Source organism: Zea mays, chromosome 8 (assembly GCF_902167145.1).
Source record: "Zea mays cultivar B73 chromosome 8, Zm-B73-REFERENCE-NAM-5.0, whole genome shotgun sequence".
In the NCBI taxonomy this organism is placed as follows: Eukaryota; Viridiplantae; Streptophyta; class Magnoliopsida; order Poales; family Poaceae; genus Zea; species Zea mays.
In genome coordinates, this window is record NC_050103.1 from 155,831,689 (window position 1) to 155,854,971 (window position 23,283).

General features: G+C 49.8%; 3 protein-coding genes and 1 long non-coding RNA gene across 5 annotated transcripts; 2 read left to right on the forward strand and 2 right to left on the reverse strand.

The window, feature by feature from the left end:
- The first annotated feature begins 5,526 nt into the window (after positions 1-5,526).
- On the forward strand, positions 5,527-8,996 carry LOC100285590 (uncharacterized). The gene is given in 5 exon segments (NM_001158481.2): positions 5,527-6,181; positions 7,458-7,494; positions 7,602-7,838; positions 7,916-7,963; positions 8,279-8,996. Coding segments are annotated over 5 exon segments (1,113 nt in total). The 5' UTR covers positions 5,527-5,792; the 3' UTR covers positions 8,681-8,996.
- A 267-nt stretch (positions 8,997-9,263) lies between these two features.
- On the reverse strand, positions 9,264-17,110 carry LOC100273535 (Putative WAK receptor-like protein kinase family protein). Of its 2 annotated transcripts, none has more exons than XM_008656356.4 (5): positions 13,448-15,074; positions 11,400-11,429; positions 10,687-10,974; positions 10,094-10,544; positions 9,264-9,965 (listed from the first exon to the last, which is right to left on the reverse strand). In XM_008656356.4, exons 1-5 carry the CDS (start codon positions 14,379-14,381, stop codon positions 9,512-9,514), a joined length of 2,157 nt encoding a protein of 718 aa, XP_008654578.1. In that variant the 5' UTR covers positions 14,382-15,074; the 3' UTR covers positions 9,264-9,511. The 2 variants fall into 2 exon arrangements, with proteins under 2 accessions (XP_008654578.1, NP_001141425.1); NM_001147953.1 differs by lacking the exon at positions 13,448-15,074 and adding an exon at positions 16,146-17,110 and having other exon boundaries at positions 9,266-9,965.
- On the forward strand, positions 10,981-12,434 carry LOC118473155 (uncharacterized). Its single transcript, XR_004852170.1, has 2 exons — positions 10,981-11,130; positions 11,247-12,434. It is a non-coding gene; the product is annotated as an uncharacterized lncRNA (long non-coding RNA).
- Positions 17,111-21,000: 3,890 nt separating the features above from the next.
- On the reverse strand, positions 21,001-22,987 carry LOC100384648 (uncharacterized). Its single transcript, NM_001177137.1, has one exon. It carries the CDS (start codon positions 22,920-22,922, stop codon positions 22,035-22,037), a length of 888 nt encoding a protein of 295 aa, NP_001170608.1. The 5' UTR covers positions 22,923-22,987; the 3' UTR covers positions 21,001-22,034.
- Positions 22,988-23,283: the final 296 nt, after the last annotated feature.

The following is a 23,283-nucleotide window of genomic DNA, read 5'->3' on the forward strand; positions in this document are numbered from 1 at the left end:
TCAGTGAGGCGAAGCGCCTCGAGCATCGGAGCCGGGACTTCGCGCTAATCGAGGGCCAATTATACAAGAAGGGGGTCAGTCAGCCAATGCTTAAATGCGTCACCGAAACCGAAGGCATCCAAATCTTGCGCGAGGTCCACAGTGGAACTTGCGGCTCGCACGCGGGGCCAAGGGCCCTGGCTGCCAAGGTGATCCGACAAGGGTTTTACTGGCCTGCAATGATCTGCGCCGCAAATCGAGTCGCAAGGTCCTGCGAAGCCTGCCAGAAGTTCTCTCCTCGGTCAGGCAACCCCTCGCAATACACAAAGCTGGTCGCCCATACATGGCCTCTTCAGCGCTGGGGCCTGGACATCGTCGGGCCCTTGCCCACCGCTCAGGGGAACCTCAAGTTCGCCTTCGTAGCCGTCGAATACTTCACCAAGTGGATTGAAGCGAGGGCTGTGTCCACAATCACATCGAAGACTGCCCAAAAATTCTTTTGGCAGAACATTGTTTGCCGCTTCGGAGTACCGTCCGAGCTAACAGTTGACAACGGCAAGCAGTTTGACAATCAAGATTTCAAGGATTTCTGTTTTTCCATTGGCACCAAGCTTGCCTTCGCTTCAGTCTATCATCCGCAGTCCAACGGAGTCGTGGAGCGTGCCAATGGGAAAATCTTCACAGCCATCAAGAAGATGCTCCTCGACGAGAAAAAGGGCAGATGGACCGACTTGCTACCGGAGGCAGTCTGGGCGCTGAACACAACCGAGTGCAGGGCGACCGGGTTCACTCCTTTCCGCCTTCTATACGGATCAGAGGCAATGACCCCGCAAGAGATAAAACACGGGTCTCCGCGCACAGCTCCGTCAGCCACCCCTGACGTGGATGAGCCAACCTCCAAAGATCTCATTGACGGAGACCGGGTCTTCGCCCTGCAGGCCTTAAACAAATACCAAGCCCAGACCAAAGCATGGCGCGACCGCGCAGTCATCCCAAAGGAGTTCAGCGCGGGGGACCTCGTACTCATCCGAACAGCTCGGACGGAGTCCAAGGGCAAGCTGGAGCCCAAGTGGGAGGGCCCCTTCATAGTCAAGACAAAAGCTTCCCCCAGCGCTTACAGGCTCGCAACGCCAGATGGCGAGGACCTGGAGCACTCCTGGAACATTGACAACCTTCGTAAATTTTTTGTTTAATTCCTAGGGCTGAGTTCGCCCTTGTAATTCACCGCAAACAATCTTGTACCGGCCCGCACTCTTTTCCTCCCGGGGGGTGAGGTTTTTAACGAGGCGGAGCCATGTAATATATGTGAGAAAAATCCCCCGCAAAAGCATGTGTCGAAAAAAGACCGCGACAACGGTCTTCGGCATTCGACCAATTCGAAGTCACCGCGAGGCTAAGCGCTAGCCACCCTCACGTGCGACCAATCCGCGCAGAAGTCGCCTAAGGGTGCAGCCGGACTTAGCACAACAAGTGCGCAAAAATCAAAGTCTATCGCGAAGACTATCCGCGCAGAAGTCGCCTAAGGGTGCAGCCGGATTTAGCACAACAAGTGCGCAAAAATCAAAGTCTATCGCGAAGACTATCCGCGCAGAAGTCGCCTAAGGGTGCAGCCGGACTTAGCACAACAAGTGCGCAAAAATCAAAGTCTATCGCGAAGACTATCCGCGCAGAAGTCGCCTAAGGGTGCAGCCGGATTTAGCACAACAAGTGCGCAAAAATCAAAGTCTATCGCGAAGACTATCCGCGCAGAAGTCGCCTAAGGGTGCAGCCGGACTTAGCACAACAAGTGCGCAAAAATCAAAGTCTATCGCGAAGACTATCCGCGCAGAAGTCGCCTAAGGGTGCAGCCGGACTTAGCACAACAAGTGCGCAAAAATCAAAGTCTATCGCGAAGACTATCCGCGCAGAAGTCGCCTAAGGGTGCAGCCGGACTTAGCACAACAACCGCGCAAAAATCGAAGTCTATCGCGAAGACTAACCGCGCAGAAGTCGCCCAAGGGTGCAGCCGGACTTAGCACAACAAGTGCGCAAAAATCGAAGTCTATCGCGAAGACTAACCGCGCAGAAGTCGCCCAAGGGTGCAGCCGGACTTAGCTCCACAAGTGCGCAAAAATCAAAGTCTATCGCGAAGGCTTTTCGCGCAGAAGTCGCCTAAAAGGCGCAGCCGGAGCCTACCGCAAAAACCGCCCAAGGGCGCAGCCGACCCAGTATGGCAAAAGCAGAAGCGACAGCAAGACCAATTATAATCACACTGGCACAGCACAATCAATCACACCAGTCAAAGTACACAGCGCCCTCGCAGGCACAAGCACGCGAGGGCACACTACTCCATTTTACAAACCCTTGCACATACACAAGCGAGGGCACCACGCCCTACATCGGCTCAACCTTAGGAATAATCCCCATCTCTCTATAATTAAATAACATTATCCTAAGCTCCTCACCAGCAAAAAGGCTTCGCAGCTCCCCTTCCCCCACACCCGAGACGGCCGGCAAAGACAGCAGCTCCTGCCGACCAACCCTACTAACGCGAAGACGAGCCCCTTCCTCCGCACTAATCCTACGCTTCGCAACCGCCCTTCGTCGTCGGTGCCCGGTGCTAGGACCGGGCACGCCTGGCGCGTCCGCAGCATGTAGCGCAGCCTCCGCCGCAGCCTCGTCCAGGGCCGCAAAATAGTCCAAGTCCTCCTCCGACGACTCCTCGGTCCATTCAGCCGAGCTCCCAGAGTCAGTAAAATCAAAAAACTCAGAAACAGACCCACCACATTCATTTCCACCTTCCGCGGTCGAAGCCGCCAAAAAACCAGTAGTAGCGGTTGCGTGCGCAGGCCCAAAATCTTGAACCTGCGCAGCAACCAAAATTCAGTACATCATCCAAAAATCCCTCAATCCTAAACACCACCTACGCCACCTGCGAAGGCCCTGCCGCTGCGGGAGCCTCCGCCGCCGCCTCCGCCGTTGTCTCCGCTGGATCTTCAGCGCCCGGCACAGCAGCTGCGGGGGCATCAGACGCGCCTTCGGCCACCCTTGGGAGTAAGCCTTCGCCGGCCGCAGCAGGACTTCGCTGACAAACCGGTGCGCAGGGAGGCGGAGTCCAGCGGCGAAGAACGCCTCGAAAACAACCAACTCGCCCTCCGGCTCGGGGACTTCCTCCGTCCCCGGAGCACGAGCGACTCCGCCGCCAAAGTAGCCCAACCGCTGCATATCTTCAATACGGCCTGACGTCATCCGTGACACACCGAATTCAACAGAGTCGCCGGCGCGCAACTCTTCCACCATCGCGTTACTCAACGCCTCCTCAGACGAGGCGGCGGCCGGCGGCGTGGCGGTGGCGGAAGAAGAAGAGGATGGCATGGCTACGTACCGTCGGCGGCGGCGGGCGGTTTGCTTCACTCGAGCCAGAACGACGGCGAGCAAAGGGAGCAGCGGAGGAAAAGGAGCAGCAAGACGGCGGGCGGCTAGGGTTTTACGGAGCGCGGAAAGCAGAATTCAAACAGCGCCGCCCCCGCCCCCCTTTTATAGGCAGGGCGCGGCTCCTCGGAAAACCCACAACCCGACAGGCCGCGACGCTTCGGGAAACCCGCAATCCAACAGTACGCCGTCCATCAACGGTCACATCAAAAACCCCCGCGGAACCACTTCGAGCGAGGGCAGCGTCTCCGCCATCTAGCGACGCCTTCGGCACCAGGTGACTTTGTCGAACTGGTCCCTCGGAGGGCAAATGTTGGAGCGAAGGCAAAGACGCCACCCTTCGCTCGAGGCCTTCGCTGCAGCCGCTGGTCCGCCGGAGGCGAAGCGGGCAGGGACACCCTTCGCAGGACTCGGCGCTTTGACGAAGGCCTGCGGCGACGACCTCACACGGCGCGGCCTCGTTCAGCCCCAAGGCCCACGTGTGATCCGGCCCATTGTAACGGGCCCCGCGTGGCCGCCTCTGTATTACGGGCCTCACTTGTAAAGGCAAACTTGTAATTACAGCTTGTAACCCTGCTTTATGGGAATATTCCGGGGATAAACTAGGCGTCTGAGGGCACATGCGTCCTTAACACAAGACGCTGGGCACTCAGACACCTATAAATACCCCCGCACAGTGCCCGTGAGAGGCGAGATCAACAGAGCTATTGCCCCCGTGCACGTAACCCTGTTGTCGCCATTGTTCACCCCCGTTGGCCCACTTGCAGCAGAGAGCAAGTTCCAACACCCTGTTCATGTAACTTCAATAATTAGGTGTATAGCTTTTGCTTTTGTATGGCATGTCCTTATCGTGTGCAAGACAAACACATGAGTGCATATATACTACATCATAATGCATGGTCCATTATCTACATTATGAAGAGGCTCGGTTCTGTGATTGAGCTGCATCAACATCAACAACGAAATGCGAATACGTGGTTGTTAAAGAAGAGCCAGGAAGCCCTTTTCAAGAATCGCATCAGGCCATTACTTCCTGGCACCTCTTTTCGCCCATCCTATCCGCAAGAGGAAAGCAACCATACCTCATGTTTTTTTTGTTTGTACAAAGTTAATTATTGTATGATCACTTCCCGTCGTATCTATTCACTGCCAGTTTTTTTTGAATGAAAAAGGAGACACCTGAATTAAACCATTTAATTCTAATCTCATGACGCTTCAAACTAGCACAAGTCTGCGTTTATTCGTTTTTCTTCTACTATGGTTTTATACGCTCTCTTGTTACGGCAGCACAACACAACAATGAATCATTGGTGCGAACCGGTTGCTTCTCTTCTAATGTTACATTTATCATCACTACAGTCCTAAGAAAATTAAGCGGTGACGAAACTTACCATAGAAGTATGCTCTCTGTTTTAAAACAGGTGTCTGTCTCATATTTTAAGCCGTGACCATATATTCAGAGATACAAATGCTGATATAATTTTTATAGGCTAGTTAAAATTAGGATTGACTAACTCCACAGGATACGCGATATGGAGAATTATCTTGGAACAGGGGATTAGTTTACATCAGTGAAACAAACTTAGTAGTACTACTTGTACCCTTTATTTATTGTGGAGACGAAATTTCACTTCAGCGAGGACGTGAGCGCACTGGCAATACTTCTAACTAACTTCCTAGTACACCTATGTGAAGGACGCGTGTAATAAAACCTGATAAAGGGGTGTTTGGTTTCTAGGGACTAATGTTTAGTCCCTAGATTTTATTCCATTTTAGTTCCAAAATTACTAAATATAGAAACTAAATCTTTATTTTAGTTTCTATATTTAGCAATTTATACACTAAAAAGGAATAAAATGAAGGGACTAAACATTAGTCCCTAGAAACCAAACACCCCAAAAAAGACACGCACCAACCTATACCAACCACACAGTACAGCTGAACTAGTAGCACGGCATGTACTGTCGCCGCCAGTCCAGGTCCAGGCGTCCAGCGAGGCAGCAGCAAACGCAGCATCGGCCATGGCGGCCACCCGCCTCAGCCGATCCGAGACATTCCTGTCTGGGTGAGGGTGAGGCCAACCAACCGCTTCGCTCCTCTCGGTAAATCGGCGATCCATCCAGCGGAGCCGCAACCAAAAAGCAGAGCAACGCCCAAATTAAAAACAGGGCAGGGGAAAAAAAAAGCTCGCAGAAGTGAGCTCCCTCCTCCCCCCTCTCTCTCTATCCGTCTCTCCGCTCGGAGCTCGCACCACCGCCGAACCCTCCTCCGATCCAAACCCTCCTCGCATCGTGCCGCATGCCTCCACGCGCCACGAGGCGGCGGCGCTGCAGCTGACCACCCCACTTGACCAGCCGGGGGGCAGAAAGAGAGAGAGAGACAACCGGACGCGGACGGCAGGCATGGGCGGCGTCACGTCCACCATCGCCGCGCGCTTCGCCTTCTTCCCGCCGACGCCGCCGTCCTACACCGTCGTCGTCGCCGACGCCGCCACCGGTCGCCTCGCCATCCCGGAGATCTCCCGGGCACCCTCGCGCCGTCGGAGGCGGGACGGCGCCGGCGCCGGGGGCTCCTCCTCGGCCTCCTCCGTCGTCGCGGCCGCCGAGGAGGAGGACGGCGCGGAGGTGGTGCGCCTCCGGACCCGCCGCGGGAACGAGATCGTGGGGGTCTACGTGCGCCACGCGCGGGCCTCCGCCACCGTGCTCTACTCCCACGGCAACGCCGCCGACCTCGGCCAGATGTACGGGCTCTTCGTCGAGCTCAGCCGCCGCCTCCGCGTCAACCTCTTTGGGTAAATGCTCCGGTCCCCGCCACTCCGGGTCGCGCGATTGCCAGTTTTGCCTGCGAGCTGGAGGGCTTTTTCCGTTGGGGGAAACTTGCGGGGAGGGTTTTAGGGAAGGCGCGCGCTTGCAGGAGGTGTTCGATTTCTGGTGTTCACTTGCATTTATTGCTTGATTTGTTGGGCTTCGTATCTCCTAGTTAGGTGCTTCGATTATACAAAGTGGTGGGGTTTGCTCTAATTTTGGGACCCTATAGCGGCAACAGCCTGTTAGCAAATGGAATTGATAATTGATGGGATATATTATTGGATCACACAAACCCCATTTAGGTTAAGTGATGTGGTACTTAACCTGTATTTATAGTCGCAAACACTACTAGCTTGCCCTAACATTCATACCAGTAAACCTTGATTTACAGATTTCTCCCCCCAAATTCGATTGATTATCTTAACGAGACACTTGCATCTAGTGCATTTGCTTACAGATCCTGTTCAACGAAAGAAATAGGTTGGGCTTTGGAGTGCTGAATGCAAGATTAATTGGTGGGGTTCCTTACGGTTCATGCAAGAGTAATTTCTTTAACACGAAAAGGAAAAAATGACAGGCTATATAGATTATTAGTTATGCACCAGATAGGGACTGTACCGACTTTGCAGGTGTGCCAGAGAGGTAAGATAATATATTTTGTGGATGCATCTTGGATTGTACACCTTGAACTTTTTCGATGCTGATGAGGTGGTGCCTTGCAATTTGAGGCATGATTAGTGGGTCTTTCTAGGTGGATTGCATTAGGCAGGGAGATGCCAGATGTGCATCAGATTTGGATTTCAAGGGATTCTTTTTTTTCCTTTCTCATATAATTTTGCTGTAGGACATGGAGATTTACTTTGTGACTGCTGAAGAAAATTTTCTTCCATGGTTGTAATTTGTAATCATGAAAAGCTTTGGTAACTCCAAAGTTTTATGTTATTGTAACTTTATTGATGAACAGCATAATTACCATCTGCATCATTTACAAATTCTTTCTGCAAAGCATATCCAGCATTGCTTGCTCTTCCATCCCAAGGAAATATGATTAACTTCATATCTGCATCATAGCATTTTAAGTGCCTGGTTTCTGTCCTAAGTTTCATTGGGAACAATGTTTAACCTCTTTGCTAAATAAACATCTCCTGTAGACTGATGCTTAATTTATGGCCACAGTTAGTTCCCTACCCAATTGTGGTTGAAGTTAGGAACAATCTTTTTCCCTGAAAGTGATTTTAACAGACATAAATGTGGCTGCAGGTATGATTATTCTGGTTATGGGAGATCTACAGGGAAGGTATATTTTGTTCTTTTATTTTGATCGCTTAACTAATAACTTATGTAGTAACTATAATCTTCTCCCTAACCATATCTTAATAGACAGTTTATTCTTCCATTGAACAGCCCACTGAGTGTAATACATATGCAGACATTGAAGCAGCATATAACTGCCTCAAGGAAAAATATGGTGTAGCAGATGAGGATATAATCTTATATGGTCAGTCTGTTGGAAGTGGTCCAACCATTGATCTTGCTTCGCGGTTGCCAGACTTGCGAGCTGTGGTTTTGCATAGTCCTATTTTATCTGGACTAAGAGTAATATATCCAGTCAAGCGGACGTTTTGGTTTGACATTTACAAGGTATATTTGGTCCTTTTGTTTCCTGGAGTCATTGGTTGGTTGCTAAATAACTGATATATTTTCCCTCCTTACTGTAGAACATCGATAAAATTGGCTTGGTAAATTGTCCGGTGCTTGTCATTCATGTGAGTTCTAATATTCTATCCCCCAATCCCTTTGGTCCTGGTGGAATTACTTCTGATACAATACAATAGATTGAGCATGAAAATGGGTGATTCCTATTCTGTGATAAGGGTATGTACAGTAGAATGAGTAATACCCACTAATCACTACTCACCCCAATCCAAGTATGTTAAAAATGATCATTTCAGATTTGTCAAAGTTGTAGACAGCTATCAAGTGCCATCTTAAGAAACCAATGTTTGTTAATTCAGTATCATAGTTGCTTTGGTAGATTATTGCTGCTCTGACTAACATAGCCTGATACTTTCTTGCACCAGGGTACATCAGATGACGTGGTTGACTGCTCCCACGGAAAACAGCTATGGGAGCACTGCAAAGTAAAATATTCTCCACTGTGGTTAAGTGGTGGTGGCCACTGCAATCTCGAGCTATATCCAGATTACATTAAGCACTTGAAAAAGTTTGTGTCAAGCGTTAGCAAAAAAGCATCATCGAAACCTGACCCAAAAGAAACAACGACAAAGGATGACACTACCAGTAAAGAAACAGAGGAAGCGTACCCGGAGAAACCTCAAGAGGCCAAGAAGTGCCCGCAGATCTCGCGAAAGAGCCTGGACAGCCGATTCGGGAAATCCAAAACAGTGGATGTTCCTGATAAACCACGGATGAGCTCGGACGACATCGACAAGTTCCGGAGGAGCAGATGCTTGGTCTGGTGATGCCTGTGTTCTGCACAGATTGTCGAACAGTACCTGAGCGAGGATACTATAGCATGGAAGTCAAGCAACTGTATTACATCATGCTGCGAGGAACGGCATCAGCGGTTCCTGCAGCGGAGAGGAAAGGACTGTTAAATAAGAAAAAAAAGAATCAGGAAGCTACCGTCAGCATCCATCAAAGACACAGCTACTTGACTGAAAACTGGTAGTTCCTCAGTTAATTTAGCACTTACACCGACAACATGTTTTGCAGCATCGGTTAGGGTTTCCATATTGTAAAAGTGTACCGTTATTGTCTGTAATCACGAGGGACCGATACAAACATTTGCAGAGTCTGAAAGCCTTAACGGAATCACGAGCACCATAGTCTATTCTGGGTGCACCAGTATTCGGGCTCACATGCGTTGTGGAACCATGTGAGCTTTACCCTGTATACTGATCTACTCATACCTTATTATAGGGACCATGCTCCACATATCTATGGGAAACTGACGGGTGAAACATGCTGTACGTATCACTAGGAAACAGACTGACGCGTGAAACGGCAGCAAGCTTGTGCACATTACAGCTGTGAAAGATCAGGTTAGTCACAAGCGACATCTATCTATTTATTCAGTAAGTACCCGTGTATATATATGTATAATACCATTCGCCACTCTTACACATGTATGTGCATTCCCTCTGTCCTGACAGCACCAACAAAACAAATATTTACATCACCAGGAACTAACTACGAAGCCTGAAAACAGATGGCATGCCTAGCAGTCACACAGCAGCAATACAGACACGAATTAAACCTCGGCCGGTCTCAGTCCTCAAGCACTAACTATCCTAGTCCCTGCTGGTGTTGGGCGTCGTGGACCTGCTGTCCCACGGAGCGTGAACCGTGGTGGGAGAGAAGGGCCCGTCCTTGCTCTTGTCCCCATCCTTCCCCGACGTCAGACACTCGCCCTGGATGTTCCTGAGCACCTCGAGCACCTCCTTGATCGGCGGGCGCATCTCGCCGTTCTGCTGCAGGCAGCGGAAGGCCAGCTCCGCGACCATCGTCATCATCTTCCTGGTGGCCGGGTCGGTGTCGTAGCCCAGGCCGAGGTCGACGAGCTCCTCCAGCTGGCACTTCTGGATCTTGCTGATGGCCATGCTGGCCAGGTTGATCTCGCTGCGGTGCCGGGTGATGTCGACGGCCGGCTTGGACGAGATGAGCTCCACCAGGACCACCCCGAAGCTGTACACGTCGCTCTTGTCCGTCAGCTGGTAGCACTGGTGGTACTCTGGATCAACATACCTGCCATGCGCGAAAAAAGGCACAAAAATGTTATCTGTTCGGGCAAACAATGGTCTGGTGGATGCACGAAACGGAACACGGCGTGACGCCAGCCACCACCATGCGCGGACTACGAACGACGTACGTACCCTGGCGTGCCCTGCGGAGCGGTGGAGACGTGCGTGACGTCGAGGGGGAAGAGGCGGGAGAGGCCGAAGTCGGCGACCTTGACGTGGTAGTCGGCGTCCAGGAGGATGTTGGTGGTCTTGACGTCGCGGTGCACGACGGGCGGCTCGATGGCGTGCAGGTAGGTGAGCGCCGCGGCGGACTCCACGGCGACGCTGAGGCGGAGCGGCCACGAGAGGGCGCGCTCGGGGGCCCGCTGCCCGTGCAGGTGGTCGGCGACCGTGCCGTTGGCCACGAACTCGTACACCAGAAGGAGCTCGCGGCTGTGGCTGGACGTGCAGCCGTAGAACATGACGAGGTTGGGGTGGCGCAGCCCCGACAGGATGGCCGCCTCGTTCTGGAACTGCTCCACGCGCCGGTACCCGTTGTTGTACAGCCGCTTCACCGCCACCACGCGCCCGTCCCTGAGGTACCCTGCATGGTCGAGCACAAAGAACCAGAGCCTGGTGTGTTAGTGACTGCTAGGTTTTTTTTGGCTTGGCATATGAATACCACGGCACCACGCCATGACCAACATCTTGGAACGAACAAATCCAGAGATCACTTGTACTCCTACCTTTGTAGACGGTGCCGAAGCCGCCATCGCCGAGTTCTCTGCTTTCGTCGAAGCGGTTGGTCGCCTCCTCGAGCTCCTCGTAGGTGAAGTGGTGCGTTGGCGGGTCCTCGATGCTGCCGGACTCCATGTCACCAACCCGCGAACGCGGGGTCCCACCAGAGCCGCTGTACTTGAGGAGCTTCGAAGACGAGTTGATCACTTTCTTCTTCTGCTTCCTCTTGCGCATGATGACGAACAAAAATATGGCAGCACCAACAAGCAGCGCAGCAGCACCACCACCCAGGGCACCTGGAAAGTTGCGTGAGTTAATAATATTCCAGTTGCGTGATTCCTGAAACAGGTGTTTGCAGTTAACTGTAAAATGGTACGAGTAGGGAATGACTTCCTGACTAATCGTGTTTGCAGTGAACAACACCATGGTCTCGGATTATATATGAGCCTAAGGTTGGTACACTACACTACCTTATATACTCTTCTACTCCCTTCATTTCAAATCATAGACGTTTTGGGTTTTTTTTTTCTAAATTAGTTTGTTAAAAAGCTCAAATGTTAAAATGTAGATGCTTTCAGGAAGAGTTGGCAGCAGGCTGGCAGACATTCAAAAGCGCAGAGCTTCAGCAAACTTTCGTGAGGACAAAGGGGATCTATTTATGCAGAAAGTCAACAGTGGACTGTTGAAGAAGCATTGTGGATGAAGGGTGCGTAGCGCTTACCAGCAAGAATTCTTGCTTTCCTTTTTGACTCTGCATTGCAACGAACAAAAGACAATGTCAGATCCGAGCAAGATTAAGCTGATTTAACACAGATCTGCCAGAGCACAAAAGTATTACATTCTACTCGAAATAACAAAGCAGATTCCACTGGAGATTACCCCCCCCTCCAAAGACAACTCATGCAAAGAAAATCAACCACAAACCGAGAAATTTTGGCTGCTGTTTTCATTCGATCGATCAGGTTGTTTAAAACTTAGTGGTGTTCAGCAATAGTAATATGGAGTTGTATTTGTATAAACTCAATTGAACCATATGCTGCGTGGCCCCGTAGCAAGAGTACTCTATTGTTGTTTGTTTCCTTCTTGTGTTGAAATTCGCAGACAAATAGTTTTAATAGTGGAGCATGGCACACGAGATCTTCCTTTCTGTCCTCTCTCTCTCCTTTTTTATCACACAGAAACTTGCTGCTCTTCATGCGTAAGACCGACTCCGGTAGATATCGGATTCGCATTCCCATTTTACGAGGTACAGTATGTAGAACTCACACAAAACTCTTCCTATCTATTTCTTTTCTCCAGCGGCTCTTCCTATTCCAGCTCGCATTTGCAACTGTCGCTGCCTCCTGCCAAGATAAAAGGAGGGACGATGCAGCCGTACTGTGGGACGGTTGTTTGATTTGGATTTAGGGGGATGAGAGAGAAAACGCAGAAAAAGGAAGTGTCGCGAGCCCCTCACAATAAGGAAGTGTCGTGAGCCCCTCACAATTTGCGAAGATAGATACGGGCTCTGTTGGAACGATAAACAATAGCTATTCTTTATCTATTTTACACGTGCGAATCCAAATAGAAACTTTGCTGGGCTCAGCCTAATAAACATGATGCAGGAGGAAAGTTCCAGAGGGCACGTAATCAATTGGCCTTTGGTCAAGAACTTGGGTACTGTTTGGTTCAAGAAATGTAACGCAAATGGTAATGGTAATGGTTTACGTTCGATTACTGGCGGTAACAAATTTGAATAGGCTGATATCAATTTTTAGTGTGGTATCTAATTACGATTGGACTAAAACAAACATGATTTAACGTTATCAGTTACCCATTACGTTACAAATTTGTGAACCAAACGACACCTTGGTCTTTGTATATATTATTACAAAGTCGTCATAATGATGTCCCTCGCAAATGTATAATATATGGGTCAGGGCTATAGGTAGGAGGTCGGCATCAAAAATAAAGGTGGGCAAACAAATATCTTGCGAGACAGAGAGATCTGAAACATTCCTAAGCTTTCTGAAAGTGAACGTCTCAGCATGAAACCAGAGCAGCTACTACATTGACAGGTGTGCATCGATCTCTCGTTTAGACGCGTATAAACATCAATTCCGCAAGTGGTTGTTTCGGCCACAACGCTACGAGTCTTGTGCATGAAGATGAAGGTAAGCTACTGTCATGCAACCGCCGGGCGCAGCAAAGGACACGGCTCCTCTTAAGCAATCAATCATGTGTAATAAGTGCCTACGGAGTACCGAGGGGACACAACACAACCGAGAGGAAAGTCTTGGGCGAGACGGAGCAACCGTCGCTGTGGCTCTATTGATTTTCCTCAACGCCTGGTCATGCTGAGAGCGACGACGTGACCCAACTCGGTGGCCCTGGGTAAAAACAAGCGCGTGGTGCCGTTGCGCCATCTGAGCGGTGCTCTCGAGCTATCTACGAGACTATGACACATCTCTGCCGCACGAGGACGGGTCAGTGACTAGTGAGCAGACAGCCGCAAGTAATTTGGACTGACGCGCTTAAGCTCTTGTTCGTTTCACACCCAGATACTCCTATTTGAATAGCGCTTTGTATTTTATTTCTAGCGCGCCAGTGTTTCCTCCGGACAGAGATGAATCAAGAAACAAGCGTTAGCGTGCAGGAAACCACGGATTATTTCTATACGCAGGCAGTACAGCTAATCGCTTCAAGAAACAGATACGCTATCCAACGCTAAAGGCTCGATCATTTCTACACGGCGATTTGGACGACAACAGACAGGCACGGCTTACGTACCGGACAAAGACAGAGCGGAGGAGGGGTCAGCTGATATCGTACTGCAGCCGCCGTCGCGCACGCGGCCGTCGGCGCAGAGGCAGCCCAGGAACTCGCCGCCGCGGCTGTACCCGCACATGCCGCCGCTGGACTGCTCGCATTGGCCGCACGGGCCGGAGCTGCGGTCCCAGCCCAGCTGGAACCCCGCGCGGAGGGCGCTGCCGTAGCCGCCGCTCCTCCACAGCGGGTCCTGGGCGTCGGACGGGACGGAGTCCCTGAGCACCGGCGCCTCGAAGACCTGCCGGCACGCGCTCGACCAGTCGCCGGGAGGCACCTCGCTGCGCGGGAGCACGAACGTCATGGAGGCGGCCGCGGCCGTGCCGGCGCCGCCCAGGTCTCCGTCTCCGCAGGTGACGGGCTTGATGGACCGCGGCTTCGGCGGCCTGGGGACGGCGGCCTCCGGGCCCGGGCCCGGGCCGAAGGAGCAGCCGACGAAGAAGAGGAGGTAGTCGACGACGCTGTGGAGGAGGGACAGCCGGGCCGGGGCGTCCTGCGGGATGGTCACGTTGTGGTCCACCACGGGGCATCTGCCGTCGTCGCCCGCGGCAGCGTCCGCGTAGGCGAGCGAGACGACCTGGTTGGCGTAGTCGATGCGCAAGACCGCGTAGCTGACGTCTCCGAGCCTCAGCACGGGCTCGCCGCCGCAGCTGACGGCGAGGCCCGGGTAGCCGCAGTAGGACTCGCCGGCCAGGGCCGGGACGGCCTCGGTGTCGCTGGCTAGGTAGAACGGGTAGCTGATGTTCACGCCGCCGCAGAGGTACGGCCGCGACCGGCACGCGGAGACGGCGTACGACGCGTCGTCGTCGTCGTCGCCGTGCGACGCGGCGGCCGCGGCGAGTACGAGGAGTGGGAGGAGGAGGAGGAGGCCGCGGTCGAGGTGGCTTAGGGAAGGCATGGCTGCTGGCAACTCTGTTCAATCTCAGGGGTTTCTGGCGCGCGGCTTTGGTGAGCGGATGGCGGGCCGGCTCCGGTGGTTTTTTGCAAGCGATTATGTTTTAAGCCTCGCTTTGGCAGTGGCAAATGCAGCTAGCCGTGCAGTACCGGCGAAGGTTAGGTGACTGACACTGATGACGCGCAAGGACACAGGGGTACACGATGCCTGCCTGCGGACTGCGGTAGGGGACTCCCGATTCGCGACGTTGGCAGCCTACCGCGCCACACTGCCAGACCCGCCATCTGTTCCTCTGTGTCGCTCCCCTGTCGGCCTGTCCCGTGGCGACTACAGGGTTAGAGCTTGGCTAGTCACTTGGTAAAAGATATTCGCTTCGGATTAAAGTTTGTTGGCTCCGGATTTTACGGTATTCAGTCTCTAAAGATTACCGCAGCAGTCTTTTGCAGGTTTTGTCCACGTACGTGATGCGGCTGCAATCGCAGGCCCTGGTCAAGTTCTGTCTCCTTCCCGCCGACGGCAGGCGTGGAGAAATGAGCACACGCGGTCCTAGTTGTGGACATCCCGGCGAACTAGACATCGCGTCCAGATTAAGGGGAGAATCGGTCAGAGTGGCTATTGCTTTCATTACATCCCACATACAGCTGCAGGCTTACTGTGACCAGAAAGTTCGTGATGCCACTCTGAACTTGATGCTAACTCATGTAAAAAGAATTCTGTGATTTTGTGATGAATCAAACACCTAGCAAACATTACAGAGCGGTAAGCGCGAGGGAGCGGCGGTTGGAACGAAACTGATATGGAAGGCCCAACAGGAAAGAAGATGAAGAAGGCCTAAGATATAGCAAGCTGGTGGTCCTGCTAAGTGTATGGCTAAATTTGACTTCAAGGTAAAATTTGAAACAAAAAGCAAGTTTTTCTCTCTCTCAAGGTGCTAGTACCTACAGGTGATAAAAGCCGCAAGCTAATGGTTCTTCTTAGCAAACTAAAACCTAGACCCTTCATCCAATAACCATTAAAAAGAGCCCTCAAAATATATTTTTTTCTCTATTTAATGTTGGATGTAAATTTAGTTTTCTACATGACACCCACGTTAGTTCTGACTTCTAACGGTGTTAACTTTCTTGTAAAAAACAAATTTACCTTATTGAATAATTATTGATGTATGAATTGTTTCTTCACATCAAAGCTAACACGGTCAGAGGGTAGAACTAACAGCAGCGTCATATAGAGAACCAAATTTATATCTAGTGGTAAATAGTAAAAAATTATATTTTAAGGACCAAGAAATGAACCCATATCTTTATTTATGTCAAATAAAGAACTCCCCTCTAACCCCTTTTACTATGTAGAAGAAAATTCGTACTTTTTATAATATTCTATAAGTGGTCAGCAGTTCATAACCATAGATAGGAGTACCAATGGAAAAGGGGGCTGAAAATCAAAGCGGGTAGGGAGGACACTGTCACTACCAACTCCAACCCTGGAAACACGTCTTCGGGTGGGCTAGAACATGGCGTATACGGAACAAAGGAACGAAAACGACCAAAAAAGAAGTTCATCCGTCTCTGGCCAACACTACCAAACTTGTCCGTTTGGAGAGGCGAACCAGGCCTTGCCCGCCTGTGGGCTGCGCTTGCCGTTTAGCATCATGGTCCGTTTGGAGAGGGCGAACCAGACACTGCGGGGGCTAGCTGAAGCTACTGGCGCAACGCAACTGGTGCGTGCTCTGTTGACTGCGAAAATACGAAGGGTCGGTTCAGGACTTACTCGATGGTTTGCAGAACGGGTTGCCCACCTTCCCTCCGCTGCACAAGCAGCCCAGGAATTCTCTCTTCTGGCTGTAGGCGCACCATCCGCCCGAGCCCGAGCCCGAGCCCGAGCCCGATCCCTCGCACTGGCCACACTGATCCTCCGATGTCCGATTCCATTCCAACTCGAACCCCTGCCTAAGCAGGTCGCCGTACCCGTACCCTGTGAGGCTGAAGGTGTCGGTCGCCCGCAGAGCATCGCTTCCCACTGGCACGGAGAAAACCTCGTCGCAGTGTGAAGCCAACTCCTGCTCCTCTTGTTCGTCAAGATCTTCAGGCTTGAACACGAAGGAGCCTCCACTGACAGTTGGAGTACTGAACCCGGCGCAGCTGATGTTGTTGCCGGCAAATTCAGGCAGTGTATCGCGTGGCCCCCAGTGGCATCCGAAGAAGAAGGTGAGGTTGTCGAAGGCGCTGGCGTTGTGCAGCCACGTCTCGTCGAAGCTGACGTTGTGGCGGACGACGGGGCAGCCGCCGCCTCCGAGCACATCTCTGTCCGCCAGTGAGATGGTATGATAGTCATAGTAGATGTTCTTGACGGTGTAGTTGTCGCCGCCGAGACGGATGGTAGGGGTCCAGGTCGTCGACGGCCCCTCGACCTCGAGTTCGCAGGAAACGCTCAAGTCGGTGTAGCCGCAGGAGTAGTAGTTCCCGCTGTAGTCGGCGGTTGCGTTGGCAAGATAGAACGGGTAGCGGATCTCGACGCCGCCACACCGGAACGATTCCGAGCACATGGATGGGTTGTAAGTGCTCGGAAGAGGAGGCTCGCCATGGGCGGAGGTGTTGTAAGGGCTCGGAAGAGGAGGCTCGGCATGGGCGGAGGTGGAGACGACATGGGCAGCCAGGAGGACGAGGAGGAGGACGGGGAGGCGTGGTAGGTGAGCAGCCATGGCGGGGAGAAGACGAGGTTGGCTGGGTTCACCCTTCATCTAGCTGCTTTGTTAGCTAGCTCCAACTGGGCACGCGTTTGCTTCCTGCTTTGTGACCTGCGGCCGCCGCCACTGGTAGGTCCCGTAGACTTTGACCCGGTTTCGGCGAAGGATGGTTGCTGTTGCTGGTGGGGCAGGAGATGACACGGATTGAGACTTGAGGCGCTTGGAGCGTGGACTTGGCGGTCTTCCCGGTCCGTGTCAAGCAAGCCGTTTGATCAATGATCGTTGCCTGCCTGCCTGCTAGTTAGTGCTACGTCATCCCTAGACTTCTTGGTCCTACGATGTACCACTGTCTGGTGCGTGCTGCTCCTTCCATCCCAGAATAATGACCATTCTCGTTTTTTCTAAGAAATCAAATATTTTTAATTTTAATTATATATATATATATATATATATATTAGTATTTAAATTTAATTATAAATATTTTTATTTATAATATATATATATATATATATATTTAATAGATTGTTGTATCTGTTTTTATAGTATTTGTTATATAAAGATATAAATATTGCCAATATATTTTAATTATCTAACTAAAATTCTTAATTAAATTTGAGAAATATTGGTCGGTATAAATGCTATAACGACACTTGTTTTTTATTTGTATGGAGGAAGTATTCTAAACGCATACCAATGAAAGAGACACTACCTCTTGGCTATGCATCACGTGATCACATAGTCCCATTTGTTTTTATTTATAATCCGACTATCTTTTTTCAAAATTGAGAATCCCGCTAGAGGTAACTATTCTTCAGACCGGTTTTAGGGACATTCTAAAGTTGCAGCAATTATCCTGTCCCTACCCCTAAATCTACTGTGTTCTTTTTTTCTCTCTTAACTTTTTAAATATAAATTACGAATTAATATGTACTTATCATTTTAGAATACGACAAATATATATGTAGAAAAAATCTAATCTAAAACACAATAGAAATACGGTGAACTATGTATATGTGGTGGATTAAGAGGGAACCACCATGGGAGCTAAGATTTAGAGGGATGAAATTTCTTAGAGGGTGACAAAAAAGTGAGAGTTAAGAAGATAACACAGAGGGAACCGCTTCGCACAATCTCGTAATCCTTTCGATCGCCGCTTTAGACCGTGTCCAATAGTCTACCTATATAGTCACTCATAACATTGTTTTACACGTTAGACTGCACTGTTCACATAGTAGAGTTTGAATATGGATATATGGATGGGTAAACCACTGAAGATAGTCTTAGAACTTTAAGCTAGCGCAATCGAGAATCGAAAAAAAAACATCCCTACAATACTGTGATTATAATCAAATCGGTTATAAGTGGAAATAAACTAGGTGGTAGTTGCTTCCACCCGAAAAAGAAATCATAGTATATGGTGGTTAACACTGGCTCTATATATCCGTGTTCTCAGTTGTGGGTACCATCCAACTTAGGCCCTGTTTGTTTGAGATTACAATCTCTCCAGATTATATAATCCAGCGTAAATAATCCAATAGTTAAACAAACATATAGATTATGGATTCAGATTATATAATCTAAACCCCAGATTATGATAATCTCATAATCTCCTCAAGACTAACTTATTTGAGATTATTTTGGCAAAATACCCACTATCCATGGTTATGTAAATAGAAATTACAATATATGACATCCTTCTTTTCTCACCTCAAATAAACAATAAGGGCATTGTTGTCTTTGTGAATAATCTACATTTATATAATCTAAACTAACAAACAACTATATATAGATTATAATATATCTAAATTATAATCTGGATTATATAATTTAGATTATAATTCAGATTATATAAACTATAAGCTGAAACAAACATGCCCTTAATTTCGTGATATCAATTTGTAAGGAAAAAAACTGTTCCGCCTGAGTGATCACGAGTCAAGACTCCGATTTCATACTAAAAATTCAGGCGTGACCGCGTGAGTCCTGCCACGCTTGATACAGCAAGCTAGACCGAGTCCAAACGAGAAACCCGAAAAAGATCTAGAGCCCATTCGCTTCAGCCAGCTCGTCGGGTACGGAACAGGCTGTTAGGGGACTCGTAATGACAGCGCTTGTGCGGTACAGCGGTAGGTGTCCGCACACTCTTCTTCTATTGTTTGTCTACTCACTCCACTCCCGTCCTCGCTCCTTCCACGAAACTACGTTCACTAGCTCGGGATGAACAGAGTCGCCTCTCTCTCTGCTAGTCAGGTCTACTGATCGTCCACCACACGGATCAGTTTGTAATTACCGTGACTTCATTGCCACAGCTACACAATTGCACGAGTCAAAGTCTTTTGGCTGGCTCCTAGCACCCACACAAAACAACCTCGCCCGGAAGCATGGGCTTCAGTGCTTCAGATTACAAATTTGACTTGCTAGCTTGGGCACTAAACCAAACACACGGAGCGTAGGCAAGGCAACCCCACTAGAGATTTATATACATGTAACAATCTTAACCAGGTTTAGGTTTCAACTTTCAATCTAAGAGCGTCTCAAGTTTGGTATAGTTTTTTTACTTGCTAAATTGGTAGGTCTAGCAAGTTAACAAAAAATAGAAAGCCTAAATTGTATCCTTCTCTTACAGTGTCCTATATATAATCACTTTCCAAACGAATCTGCATTGGAAAATTATGAACCATTTCTGACTGACTGAACTTTTTTAATAGTTTATTTGTTTCTTACCGTTTTCTTATCTTAACTGAAAACTTTTGGTTTTATTAATTTACTCGTGCGTTCAATTTGCTTTGATTTTTAAAAGTTACAGGTTAGAGGCAATATTTGGCAGCTTTTAATTTTTAAGCACTTTTGTTAAACTATCATAGGACATTTTTCTCCATTTGCTAAAAAGCCAAAATAGGGAGATATTTTTACAAAACTCCAAAAGGTGGTCTAAGTCTACCCTAGTATGCGACAGGTCGACTCTGTTTGGTCTGAGCACCCTTTTGGCACGGCTCTTTGGGTGACTCTAACTCAGGCTCATGGTAGAGCTATACCAAATCGTTAAAATGGCTTCTCGTCGAGAGTCTTTCAAGAGCTGGAGTCGTTTTCTTGTTGGAATCTAGAACACCAAAAATATGGTTTGTAGTGATTCCTTTTATATTTTCCTCGTATATCATTCGTAAAAACATAGGAGATGTTGTTTGCCAAACGAATTGCAAAACGACTATGGCTCCTTCAGAGGAGCCAGAGTCGAAACTGTTTTTAGAGGACCCGGAGCCCTCTCAAAGGAGGTCCAAGGGCCCGTTTATTTATCCTTACTAAACTTTAGCACCGTATTTTTTTTGTTAAAGTTTAGCTACTAAAAAAACAAATAGGGTGACTAAAAGTATTGTGCTAAAGTTTAGCACTCATTAGCAATTTAGCTCCACCAAAAATTATAAACTATGCTAAAAGTTTTTTTCCCGTTCGTTTACGAATTGTCCGGGAACTGATTAGAAACGGTACGAAAACGACTTGGCTAGTTTTCCAATCGTTTTCAAATTTTCCATTTGCGAGTTGTGATGACATAACCATTTTATGTCATATGAGATACATCTAACATATAATTTATGTAAGTTACAGACTTATGTTCTGTTTAAGTGAATAAAAAACAAAAGTTTTAATTATTCTGAATAATATAAATGATCAAGAAGAGTTATTTCATATTTGTGTATTTTAACATCTTAAAATTAGACAACATGTCACCTTATTATGTAATTGTGGAAACTACAGAATATGTGACATTTCGGGTAGAGTTTATCGTTTTCGAACAACCGACAATCCCGATCCCATATTTCGATCGTTGGGTTTTTGTTTTTGTTTTCGCTCCGCCAAAAAAATATGAAAACAAAACCAAAACTAGATGTTTTTTCGACCGTTTTCATACCTACATATCAAATAAATGCAACATCTCGATATGAATATTCATGAGCATTTAACATTGATGACGACCAAGATAGATAATTAAATAACCCATGTCTATAATAACGTCTCAACACTATTACGATTATTTATATATAGAAATATCTACATGCCGAGGTCTCACTCTCAGTACTACCAAACCAAACGTAACAGGTAACGGTTGGTCGGAGATCCATCCAACACGGGGTCGAGGACCAATAGACTGAAGACCCTACAGTTTCTTCCGCTGCCATGAAATGAAACCGACCTTGCGGACCTTCCAAGTTTCCAGTCGAGATTTTTTTATTTCCTTCTGAAAGATATGTTCCGATCCGAATGACGCGCGTGCTCCAGTCCCGTCAGACGTCGGTCGTTTTCCTGAATGGGTGAATGGCTGAAGGCAGAGCAGGCGAAGGCTTGTCCGCTATGCCGTGTCCGCTTGTCCATTTGCTGTTCGGGCCCCGCTCCTGGTTTTGACTCGGACTGGGGAATTTTCCACACTCCAGTCCAGGCAACAACTGAGCGCGGCGCGGCGCACCGCGAACTACAAACTACTGAGACTGAACACAAAGCCCCTGTTTGTTTTGACTTTTTGCAGTTTCTGGCCACCAAAAGCTGTTACGAACTACCAAACACTCAGCTTTTCAGCCAGCTTCTATAAAATTCGTTTGAGTAAAAACCATTAAAAATCAATATAAACATATAATCGGTTGAGTCGTCGCAATAGTAGTAATCCGTCACTTTATAGATCCTGAGCCCCATGGACAATTTTATCTTCTTTCGCACGTAATCCTAATGATACTTAAATTCCCTACACAGCCAGATTCTCCCCACAGCTAGATTCTCGAAAAAGTTGGTCAGAAAAAAGCTGAACCAAACATGCCCAAAGCAGGCTCGTCCATTGCTAGGACTAGCAGTCCACAGATAGTTGGAGCATAAAACGAACGAAGAAAAACATGCGCCCCCGCCCAACCTCAAACGAACAAACGTCAAACGGACACACCGCATCCCATTCCCACACCCCAGCAGAAAGCAAAGCAAACAGCAGGAACTCAAAGAGAAGTAAGTAAATTGTAACGCTGGGGGAGTGAAGAGGAGACATACATACGTACGTACGTACCGGCACCGCACAGGCCCGTGGTCGTCGGGCCGCCGTCGCAGAAGCAGGCGAACGTCAGCCCGCCGCCGGCGCCGGCGGCGGGCGCCTCGTCGCGTCGGTAGCCGCACCACCCGCCGGAGGCCCCGCACCGGTCGCACAGCTCGGAGTGGGTGTCGTAGTTCAGCTCGAACCCGCCCTGCAGCACCCGGCGGAGGGATCCGTTCGCCGGGGGCGCGCCCAGGATCTCCCTCCTGTGCGCGTCCAGCACCGGCGCCACCACCACGTCCTCGCACCCGTACTGGTGCGCCTCCGCGCCCGTGATCCCGCCGTCCGGCAGCACGTACGACCTACGGCAATAATCCTGTTGCTGCTGCTGCTGTTGCCAATGGCACCCACTCAGTTCCACGGCGGAGGGCAGGGTGATGCTCTTCTTGCAGTCGTACAGGAAGGTGATGTTGGCGTCGGAGGCCGCGGGCCGCAGCCAGGCGGTGTCGATGGTGAGGTTCACCCGGACACGCGGGCAGCCGGCCGCGTCGTACTCGTCGCCGATGTCGGCGTCCGAGACCAGCACGGTACGCGTCTTGTAGTCGATGCTGGACACTACGTATCTGTGGGACATGTAGGGGAGGGTCAGCGTCGAGTTGCCCTCGCAGACAAGGCCGATCCCGTGGCGGTGGCCGCAGTCGGGCGCCGAGGAGTTGAGCCAGAACGGGTACTGGATGACATGGCCGGCGCATGTGGCTCTGGCGCAGAGACCGGGGACGGCGTCGGCTACGGCTAGGAGGAGCAGGAGCTGGAGCTGGACGGGGAAGAGGAGCAGGAGCAGGAGCAGAGGAGCCATCGCGTGTGAACGGGGGGAAGCCGAGGGAGGGTTGTTCTGGTTTTCTCGGCGAGGTTGGGCGTGCGTGAGAGTCGGAAGTTGGGGTGACATTGACAAGGACCGGTTCTTGGACTTGGATGTGCAAATTTTGCAAGCGAGTGACCAACAGCCTGCAATGCAGCTGATTGCGCCTCGCCACGGTCTCTCGTCCTTACGTTACACTTAGGCTGAGTCCAGTGCACAACCTCCCTCTCGCCCCTGTCACGTCAACTCTCGCCTCCACTCTCGCCCCTGCTGCTCCAGTGCACAGGCTGCAGCAGGCTACAGCCTCAGGCTATAGCCACGTCAGCTTTTCTATTTCAGAATAGTGCACGGGGGAGTG